The sequence below is a fragment of the Pavona decussata genome, unplaced genomic scaffold, assembly GCF_977016875.1.
Source record: "Pavona decussata unplaced genomic scaffold, jaPavDecu1.1 SCAFFOLD_229, whole genome shotgun sequence".
NCBI lineage: Eukaryota > Metazoa > Cnidaria > Anthozoa > Scleractinia > Agariciidae > Pavona > Pavona decussata.
The window spans coordinates 700,046-711,345 of NW_028145634.1; the positions used below are offsets into that span (position 1 = coordinate 700,046).

Here is an 11,300-nt window from a genome sequence, read left to right on the forward strand (position 1 = left end):
ATTGACAGTCTTTTATTTAAGATTTCGGGGTCAGAACTTCAGAATTTGTGCCAGATATTCGACGAGAACGTTCAATTCCCTGAGAACTGTGATTAGTATGCGCTCTCACGTTGTTCATCCAAGTGTATCGTACCGCACCAACCTACATACCTAACCCCAACAGACCATAAAATCAACAATATTAAACAATATTCTTGCGTTCCAGCTGGCTTTGTATTGTCCTACCTCGCAGTTGATGATCTCTTAGCTGCAAGAGGGCACGACAATCTTATTGTTTGTTATTGACTGATAACTTGTCGTGCATGCTTGCGACTCGTAACGCCGTGTCTCAATGGTGGCTCCAGACCGGGTGTCTTTATCTGCCAGGGCAGGTCTCCGAAAGTGAACTCCTTTACATCGCTTTGAAACACAATGTGGCTACAAATTACTTAACCTTTTATCAGCAGGGGGGTTGAGTCTCGCACCAGTGTACACGTGGATAAAACGTGCGGCGTGTATGTATTGACTCGACAGGATTCGTCAATCTTCGACAATAATCGGCCGAGCCCGTTACGCGTTCAACCGAAATTGTAAAGATAGCGGAACTCGTGCTGGCTCGTGCGTATTTCCGGTTCTTGCATGCTATATATTTTTTTGTAAACTGTATGAAAAAACTACATTCTACATTCTAATCCGACTAAGATCAGTATGAAAAAAATCCTGGGTTTCTACAGAATTATAGAAACAAAAACAATATGTTCAGGAGAATTAGAAATTATTGTAAAAACACGAACCGTAGCCCAATTTCAAGCTTCCTCGAGTGTTTCTATTCATTCTCCAGAAAAACCAAGTTATTTGTTTCCTTTAGAAAATAACCTCGTGAAAAATTCACGGGTAAAAATTTTAAGGCTGGTTTCCATATGATCGCGGATCGCAGATCGCAATAAGGTCTGCGATCGTCTGTGATCATATGGAAACTACTTCTGCGATCGTCTGCGATCCTGCGATCGCGATCGCAGACGATCGCAGAAGATAGAGCCATGTTCGATCTAAAGGCTGGTTTCCATATGATCGCAGACGATCGCAGACCTTATTGCGATCTGCGATCCGCGATCATATGGAAACCAGCCTTTAGATGCTATAGAACACGGCTTTCGACCAATAAGAACACGCCCCTACTACCACAATGCCTTTAATTTTTTGCGAGGCTAGGAATTCGTGCAAACCGTTTCGCAGGTAAAATTTCGCGGTGTTTAATGAAGCCTGTTGAAGCCTGTAGAAAGACTGAGAAAAAAACTACAAAACTAGCCGTAAACGAATGAAAAACGCTTGCAATGAGAAATATAGGAAAGCTTCATCGATCAAGTGATATGGTCCCTTTTTTTGTCCTGCAAATGGATAACACCCTCCCATCTCGCTCTCTGGGTTAACCAGTTTTGTGGGTTTAATTTTCACGACCCATTAAGGTCATTAAGAGTGTGAGAAAAGAACGAAATTAAAAGCTGAGCGAAAATCAAACGCATAAGGGTAAAGTAAAAGCTGTTCAGTTCTAACTGAGAAATGACGTTATTTTTTTCTTTTTCTTTCATCTTTCAGAGGTGTGCAGAGTAGGATGCGATCCAACTCATGGCTCATGCCTAAACAGGCCTAACGATTGCATGTAAGTGCTTCTTCTTCAGACCGTTACAAATAGCCGAAGGAACAAACGTCGATTTATCCCAAAATTTTCGTAAAGAGTCCAGAGATCTCCAGATTCTTTTGTCCAATCAGAAAGCAGTTCAGTGGTTCCGAAGGTCAGCTAGCTACCGCCATGTACGGCGGAACTCTCCCGAAACAGAAATTAGCGGCTCGTTAACGTTCTTGCTCTCATGACAAACTGGGAACAGTTTTCAAGGCGTAATAACGTTATTTTTATTCATTTTAACAGCTGTGACAAGGGATGGCAAGGTCTAAACTGCACGGAGTGTAAAAAGCATCCCGCGTGCCATCAAGGTACATGCACGCGCCCGTGGGAATGCAACTGTAATCCTGGCTGGGGTGGAAATTACTGCGATCTTGGTAAGTATTTTCCACTTGAATATTTGGCTTCATCAACAGAGTTGATAAGGTAATTTGGCTACCGTTGTCATCTCTTAAGGACGGTGCCTACTATTGTTACAGCGCATACGTTTTGCGCATCGCAAGATACTCGGGTTTCCCATGGGTTGTGCATATTAATACAGGAATATTTTTGCGCGGTTTAAAACTTTACGGAGAAGGCATAACGTAACAAATGCTTTTGGTGTCTCAAAAGAAAATTGGGGGTAACCATACATTTTTCAGAGATAATTAAGCTTCAATTTAGGAAAAAATCCCATACATTGCTTTATATTTTGGCGCTTTTTAGGGATATTACTGCTCAATTATCTCTGAAAAATGCATGGTTACCCCCAATTTTTTTTTTCGGATTCCAATAGCCCTTACTTAGATCTGCTTTTCCCGCATAGTCATAAAACGCACAAAAATACTTCGGTATTAGTAGGCACCGTCCTTAAATCTATCGTTACAAATTGCCGAAGGAACAAACGTCGATTTATCCCAGAATTGTGTCACAATCTCTTCTCGGTTTATCAACAAACCAAACATTCGTTTCCACTCCCTACTCACGCAGCACCCCAGTTTCTTCAGAAACTAACCTCCTAGGCCCGCGGTTGTTCAAAGAGTGATTAAAGCTAATCCTGGATTAACGTGAACTTTGATTCGAATTTAATTAATAACCAATAAAGATTCTTCAAAAAGATTTTTGTTCCTCAGTTTTGACTTAGACTTTTCTTTACTATTAGCTTAAAATTAGCTTTTAAAAGCATTTTTTACTGAGTGAGATGTAAACCTCGCTTAACTTTTAATCGTGGATTTGCGTTAATCGGCTTTCGAACAACCGGGCTTGATCGACTCAACCCAAGAACGTGCCACGTTAAAATTCAAGCTGAGTTAAGCCGGCGACACACTTGGCTATTTTATACGCCGATCGCCGGGATCGCCAGGTGTACCCGGTGCAGCGATTGCGATTTTCGCCGATCGCCGCGACCGGCGTATAAAAACGCTGATACCTGGCATGTCAGATATCGGCGATTTAATTCGCCAAGTGTGCCCATTCCCGCGATTTTCTACGCTTATCGCTGCGAATCGCCAGTAAAGTCAACCGATAAGGTTGGGTGATTTTGTCACGTGACTTTTCAAAACACCCCTCGATGGAACCCGGGAACAAGGTCGAAGTGCCACGTCGCCGCGAACGGCGAAAAAACTCGCCGGGTGTGTCAGCATCAATCGGTGGAGAAAATCGCTTGCGATCAAATTCGCCGCTATCGGCGTATAAAGTCGCCCGGTGTGTCGCCGGCTTAAGTCAGTTGATTACATAGTTGATACCCTTTGTTACTTAACTTTTTACAAGTAAATAGCAAATTTTAGTTGAGGGCCACTCTCTCTAAATTTTGTTGTCTAAGAGGGTTTTTTTGTTTCCGTCTTTATTTCAGACTTAGAATACTGCGCGCGCAAGAAACCCTGCAAAAACGGAGCGTTGTGCAGAAATGTTCGAGCAGGGCAGTATGCCTGCGATTGTAAAAAGGGATATACCGGAAAGAATTGTGAAACAGGTAAGTGGACTGGATAATCTTCAGGCTGTGTTTGAAGTCGGCATTTTCAGAAATTTCGATTGTTTTCGGTTACCTCTGCTAATCTTCGGGTAATTTGCACTCAAGTAACAGCACAAGTCATTTGTGGAGCTTTTCTTAAGCAACCATAGTGTAGGAGAGTTACAATTGTACTCGAATGGTGTCTTCCTCTAAGGCGATGTTAGTCGTCGGGTTGTCGTCGAAAGCCTTCGGATATTTTTGCGTAGCCTTCGATCAATGTTAGTAAATCATCGGAGGATCTTCGGCAAGATCGAAAACATAGGGTTCATTTTGGGCTCTAATCAGTTTGTAGCTTGACGCAAATGTTTTGTTTATGTAATAATTGTTGTCGTGTTTAATATTTTTCAGAAATAAATGAATGCTCAAGTAACCCTTGCTATAACGGAGGCACCTGTACGGTAAGAAGCAAGCAAAGTTGATGTTAAATGATAAGAAACCTCTATAGTAAACTAACCCTCGGGTGTCTCTGCAGCATCTTATCTGAGATGAGGGTCAACTCCCCACCCCCCACCCCCCCCCCCCCCCCCCCCAGAATAATAAACGGCGCCATAGAAAAGTACCGGTACTGGTCAACAGCTGCCACTGGAGTCGTCACACTTTAGGATTTCATCCACTGACTCAATAGTCAGGACCACCGTTTACGGCACAGTAACAGCACCACAGAAAATTGCTGCTTGATAGACCAATTTTGATATTTTAAAATTCTAGCTTGGCTACGAAGCTTAGGGGAATAAAAATGATCATTTCGCGCGCAAAGCAAAACGCGCCATTTTTCCATCATTGAAATGGTGGGGGAGGGGTGGTCTTAATTTTTCATTTGATCTGTCCAAGATTGTAGAAGTCTTATACATTAAAATTGGTTTATTGCTTTCATTTGAAGTCCAAAAGTTGGAAACACGGCACCGGAACAGTGGCAGACTCGAGCGAGAAAACATTAACCCATTTTGTCCAGTAAATAACATCAAATTCTGTCTACTCATCTGATTCCCAGCGTTTCACTGTCCTTTCAGGATCTCATAGGAGACTTCAACTGTTCATGTCCCGAGGGATACAGCGGGAAGCAGTGCTATCCCCAATGCATGCCTGGCGCATGCAAAAACGGTGGCACGTGTGTAAATGGCATCCGGGGATTCTTCTGCTCGTGTAAAGCAGGATTCAGTGGAAGTGAGTGTGAAGAGGTGCTTCCAACTGTTCCCCCAAGTGATCCCTCGAGTCCCTCCTCGAGTCATCCCTCGAGTGACCCCTCGAGTACGCATCAAGATTCAACGAATGGTACTGTTGAGACGGCAACGACAAAACTGCCTACTAAAAACACAACGAAAGGTGGGTTGTCTAAGCCAGGCAAAAACGTTTACAGTAATACACAATAAGTAACCAAATGTGTAATAAATTTGCGGACCAGAGAAGCTCTTTAATTTGATGTTGGGATTTTGACTTATGGTGATGGGTTCTACGGTCACTTAGAGCGCTTTTTGATTGAGTGTCGTAAAAACAACGTGACCAATCACAACATAGTAAACCTGCTTAATGAACCAATCAGAATTTAGAAGCTTGTAACCGGCGTCAAGCGCGGGAAAACGCGTTCGATCGAGACATTTTTTTTTTGGCCAAATTGCGCGAATTTTGTTAACTATTTATAGAATACAGTAAAGCAAAACCGAAGCAAACGCGCAATTACTTTTGACACTCAATTAAAGGCCAAATTATCCTATAAAATGTTTCAACGTTAATCACTTTTGTTTGCCTGCTTACTTAACAGAACAATCCCCTGCGTCAGAGACAAGAACAGGTGAGAAATACCTCCTTGTTTTGCAAATAAAACCATCTTTGGTTGGTAACGTGCAAACACCGAGGCGAGAAAATACCTAAAAAGTGTTGGGTCACGAATTTGGGATCCAGCAAGTTTCGGACTATACTATCCAGACGATGTTGACACTTTTATCCAAGCTTCCATGCCATGCAAATGTTCTTATAGTTGTTTTGATGTACACCGCAACGTTCTCGTTAAAGTTTTTAACGAATGTTGTGCCGTGAAACTCCGCCATTTTGCTGGAACCTTCTACTTTAATCTACGGGTGGTTTCCATTTGTTAAAAACTGGCCAGGGTTGGGGAAACATTAGGAAAATCGTTTGCACCATTTTTCAGGGATTGTTTAGACTGTCGTATAACTAGTTGTCCTTGAAATTGGTGCAGTCTTTTCGCGGGTTGACCTCCCTTTCTGGTCCACCAGTTCTGAAAAATGAAAGCGTCCTATACCCTTTGTGAACTTTGCTGTCGGATGGAGCATTGGGGCGGCTACCGGGAAAAACGGGTGGGAAGTACACTATAAAACAGTCGATTTTACTTCGGCAATTTGCGAAGGTAGAGGCGAATCACCGAAAGGGCGAAACTCGTGAGAGGCGAAGTGCCGAATGCGTTGGTCCGCCCGTGATTTCACTCCCCAGTCTCTCTGCCTCTCTCCATTTTCTCGCTCGTTGCAGACTTATCGTTAAAAAAACCGTGCGATCTTGTTACGACCGACCATAAAATACGGACTGTTTTGCAGTCCATAAGAAGCGAAAGGTTTTTTAGCTTATTTCTTGTGTTTGTTTAATTTATTCCCAGGCATCACAAGTCGGACAACCATGATCGTGGCTATTGTGATCTCCGTTGTAGTTGTACTCGTGCTAATCGCTGCCTGCGTGGCTTGGAAATTCTGGAGGAAGCGCAGGCGTGATGCGGAACACGTGACTGCAGGAGCCGGGCAATCGGCGCAAGCGAATCCTAAACAAATAGACATTGAGGATCCTGATCCTAAACACTGCGCAGGCGCGAGATCAGGAAACCCGGAAATCATTCGAAACTTTGTCTCTTCAAGACAGCAAGAAAAGAATACGAATAAAACGCAAGAACAGCTTGGAGATGACAAGAAACTTAAAGGAACGGCACTCCAAGATAATGCCAGGTAGACAGACGTGTTTAGACTTCCCTGCCACTTGATGATCCGTGGGAGTAAATTCAGCCTTTCTCAGGAGTGCATGACCCGGAGCCTGTATCTTTCATAACAAGCCTTGGAGTCAACCCTCTCCCGGGTAGTTTTATTTTTAGAATGGCTCTCAAGGGACCTTTGAAACGCCCACAGTCCAAATACCTAATCAAAGAAAGGCAATGACAATTGAATTGTCATACGTCATATCTTTTTGGCGGGACAACCATTTCTTAAAATTAACCTACTCAGGGAGGCGTTAACTCTAGGAATTAATACAGACAGAGGCTCCCAGTCAATGGCTCCTGCCTTTGTTGACTCGTGTATTATTTCTGGGTTCTATTCATTGGTGAGGCGTTAGTTTGTTTTTTGAGTTTTTTCTTGATGGCAAAGGAGCGCTTATTCGAAGGAATTCGCCTAACGAGTGTGGGAGATCACCGTGTTTGATTTTTCAGCAGCAAATGAATGTTTTGATTTTTAGCAGTAAATGAAGGAATTGCATGGTACAATCACTCTAACACTCATTATCTCACAATAATTCCCAACGTTCATTTTAACACGCTGCTTACGTCTTCTAACGAAACGCCGCTCATGCAACGTTCGCTAATCATCTTTTGCAGGAGTTCCTTGGAATTATCCGATATAACAACAACGACGACAAGAACGCGGAGAATGAACCTGGATGAGCTCTATCTCCCTAATCGTTGTTACGATCAAGGCTTTTGGCAAGAAGTGGAATTGGAAATATAATTTAAATTATTTAACTTAAGGTAAATCCCTAGTGTCCAGTCGTGTTATGTTTAACCTCTGCTAGCTCCTTGCATGCAAACTAATCCCTATGTATTAATTTAAATCTAAAACGAAAACTTAACGAGATGTCACAGCCAGCCGAAAGCTAACAACAGTTTGTCCAATTAGTCTACGGATCGAAGATCCGTATCCAAAGTTAATGTGTTAGAATCTTCCCAAAAAATTTTAGTTTGAAGGCCCGTTTTCACATGCGGCTGTTGGCGAAACTTTTGTCGCACTACACTTAAATTTTTGTCGCTCAATGCTGCGACTTTCAAATCGCATGTGTAAACCAGATGCGTTTATAGGGCGATATCGCTGTACGTTTTCTGAGAAGTCCGTGCATCAAGTTACATTTATCCTCTGCGATATCGCGAAATCGCAAAAAAAAAAAATCACATGTGTAAACTGGCCTGGCCTGATTTTGCCTTGCCTTGTTGAAATCTATCGGGAAGAGAAAACTGATTCACATACCGTACCACTGCCAAACAACTGCGTGCTACTTGGAACAGCGTATGACAGGTGCGGTGTCTGAACTAAGCCTGAAATAAAACTGCTAGTCTGCAACCGGTGGCAAGCGCGGGAAAAACAAGTCTTAAATGTTCCCAGTCAGTCTTTCTGAAAACATTGTTTAACTTCCGAGATATAGGGCGCGAGATGGAAGATCCCAACACCTGAAAAGTTAGTGAATTATGATCAGAAAACAATTCCACAACTGTAGATCACGTATAATTGATGTTGGTAAAAGTCGTAAGGATAAGATACAGTGTGAACGTGGCCTTTACATTTTTTTTGTACGTCTGGAGCTTTTGTTTATCGGAGGAAAAGGCCAGCCTGTAGAAAGACTCTCTTATGTCATTGTCAATTATAACCGTCGATATTTGAGTTAAAATCTTCAACTTTAATTTGTAGGCTCTACGAGCTGATGAGGAACGACAAGCTGAAATCACGTGACCGGCCATGCCCAAGGAGCATTCATGATCACGTGGACAGATGCGCATGATTCACGTGAGAATCAAAGTAATCCAGTCAAAGTCGAAGCCAGTTGGTGTGTGGAAAGAGAAATCGAGACTGGAATGAGACGGTCGACATACACGAGGAAGGAAGGCTAACAGACAGGACTTCAATATCCCAGAGACATTATTGCTGGATGCTAAATAATTTATGGTGCTTCACAGTTGCAAAGGTCAAGTGATAAAAAAGCAAACATTTGATTTCGAAAATTATAAAAATATATATACAAGACGCAAACAACTAAAACGTGAGGCTCGGTAACTTGAGGCAACGAAAAACCTGAATCCTTCAGCGGTAGTATAAGGGGTTTAGTTTCTGAAGAACTTTTGCTGCTTCGTCGGTGGGCAGTGGAAACGAATATTTGATTTTATCAAAAGAGTTGGCAAGGTAATTTAGTCACCGTAAAGGGATTTGAGACCTGACGTTTCCATCGTTAAACCTTCGTCAGAGCGAATCCCTCGAAGGGATAACGCTCGAAACGACAGCTCTCGAATTTTCTTTACGGTGGGAAAATTACTTTATCAAGTCAGTTGATAACATCAAATATTCGATGCTCTAAACACCGAGGTACAGTAGAGTCGTGACAGTTGCTGATGAAACAAATGCTCTCCTTCTAAACAGTTCAAATTACAAAAAATCTTAGTCTACCTTGCAGAGTAATGTTTTGGTCCCGGGTTTTTGACTTAATGTTCCCTTGTTTCTGCCTTGTATATATATTTTCATTCTTTTAACGAACAATGTGTATATGAAAAATGAAACAATTTATCCGTAACTTGGCCTTCTGCGAGGTTATAAAGATACCGTAACTGCGTTTACCTGTTTTGCAATATTATGAACAATGCGAGCAAGACTTGCTTTTGTCCTCCAACGTGCAATGGAAATGAAATTTGCTGCGAGAAAAAATTGCAAATTATGTTTTGATGCAATAATCAGAACAGCAAGGAACTTGGACATTATGTTGGCATGGTTAATTTCGAGGTTTGTATCCGACTCCATTGCCGTTTGAAGAGCATTTGCTTTCCGCGAGTCCAGCCCAGAGTGTAAATTTTCCGACTACAGAAAAATTAATAAGGCTGTTATTTATAAACCGCATTTTACGAGAGTGGTAGGGACATAATATATAGCCAAATTTGTAAGAATTATTAATACTATGTTAGAACTTCGTAAGGAGTTAGAGTAAGAGCCTGTGGCCGACTTTTAAACTCTTCGTCGCCTTAGTTATCTTTAATTGCTTCGAACGTTTGAGCATGTTTTCATGGACTGTCGTAGGTCGTTTCTTTGTAATTCCGTATCCGTTGAAGCTGCTGATAAGCTTGTAACATTTCCACAAAGTGCCCCAACCAATGAGCGCGTTAAGTATTTGTACTCAGCCAATCAGGAGCAGTTAGTACGCGCTTAGTCCATTTTCCCGCGCGCTTGGCACCGGTTCTGTTTTCCCGCGCTGGTGACGTATTTTCTTTCGATTTTTGATTGGTTCATTGCACTATATGCGTCGATTGGTGATTGGTGCTATATTGTTTCTTTGGTTTTAATCTTGCGACAGTCCTTGTAAGGCCGCTTAAAGTTCAGTGACCGAATTTATCCCAGAGTGTAACATGTCCTTTGTCACCTTCTTTGGTATTTAATCACTCTAAGGCCAGTGTTTATTGAAAATTGTACAGCAGCAACAACTGGAACGTTATTTGAGGCAATCTTTGGCATGTTAATTTGACCGTTTTTCTTTGATTTTGCAAGGTTAGAAATGAGTTTCGTTTTGGCCTGCCTGTGACTCCTTCGCTCTAAAACTCCTTAATTCAGTATGTTTGATTTGGCGGTTTGTCTGTTAATAGCATGTACAAATCTTTTCAGCCTTTTTGGGGGTACTGCTCCTTATTTAAATAATCATTTAAGTTGTTTGAATTGATCGGAATTCGCTCAAATGTCTCCAGATTTTTTTGCCTTTGATTGTTTTTTTATATTTACCGCAGAAGGAACAAAATGTCTATCCGAAGATCTCCCGATTCTTTTTGTCCAATCAGAAAACAATTCAACCTTCCCGAGCGATGCCGGACAATTCGCCGAACAATCGGTAAAACAGGCTCGTTAACGTTTCCGGGAGAAAGTTTTTCCCTTTTCAGAATTAAGAATTAAGCAGTTCTGGCTTCTTTATTGTATTTTTTTGCCTCCTCTGGCTTTTTTTACGTGACACAGTTCAGTTGTACACCTTTTAGGAACTTAATGTAATAAGGTATTTTGCATCAGAAATTGTCCTCATTGAATAGTTCTCCTATGCTGTTTGGTTAAGTTACTTTAGAATGTCTGGTGCGTTGTAGCTTGTTTTCGCTGTAGTCATTTACGCGAAATACGTAGCATTTCAAACGGGGTAGGTTTTATAGATATATATTTTTGTAAATTTTTATATAATTCGCCAGACAGTTTTCTAGAAATCCTCAGCAGAGGCTGGAGGTCGTTTGAAGAGAAATTTAATATATAGAAACGAAAAAATAATAAATATATATTTGCACCCGGACAGGAGGGACTTGTCTTGTTAATTGCTTGTTAGACTGAGTGTCTCCTGCTTGCCGCGACGACCCGCGCGTGAAACCAAATTAGGCCATTTCCGAGTTGCTGTGAACCTCATTATAAAGGCGAGGCTAAATGTGAAGCTTTTCATATGAAAATTAGTTTTGTTTGCATATGAATGAAAACTACCGAATATGATCAAATTAGCGCCCGGGGCGCTTATTTAATTTTCTGGGTCGAGAGGGGGGCGCTTACTTGCTCTTAGAGCAAATGTCGTGTTCAAATATTGTTTAAATAAAATCTAGATAATCGAGTATTTACGGTTTGCATAATAAAAACTTTCCACTTAGCCTCGCTTTGACACTGGGGTTTAAAGCAA

The 11,300-nt window shown here is 41.7% G+C and overlaps 1 protein-coding gene across 9 annotated transcripts in view; it reads left to right on the plus strand.

The window, feature by feature from the left end:
* The window catches only part of LOC146458759 (delta-like protein 4), a 50,208-nt gene extending 39,280 nt beyond the window's left edge, over positions 1-10,928 (plus strand). For 8 of the 9 annotated variants that reach the window (XM_085090316.1, XM_085090318.1, XM_085090321.1 and 5 more), the window contains exons 6-14: positions 1,576-1,639; positions 1,907-2,037; positions 3,492-3,611; positions 3,999-4,048; positions 4,661-4,973; positions 5,410-5,439; positions 6,256-6,595; positions 7,237-7,386; positions 8,318-10,928. In XM_085090316.1, the coding sequence (XP_084946442.1) occupies positions 1,576-1,639; positions 1,907-2,037; positions 3,492-3,611; positions 3,999-4,048; positions 4,661-4,973; positions 5,410-5,439; positions 6,256-6,595; positions 7,237-7,366 (1,178 nt within the window). In that variant the 3' untranslated portion in view covers positions 7,367-7,386; positions 8,318-10,928. The remainder of the gene's footprint in view (positions 1-1,575; positions 1,640-1,906; positions 2,038-3,491; positions 3,612-3,998; positions 4,049-4,660; positions 4,974-5,409; positions 5,440-6,255; positions 6,596-7,236; positions 7,387-8,317) is intronic. The other variant, XM_085090322.1, reaches the window with a different exon arrangement.
* Positions 10,929-11,300: the final 372 nt, after the last annotated feature.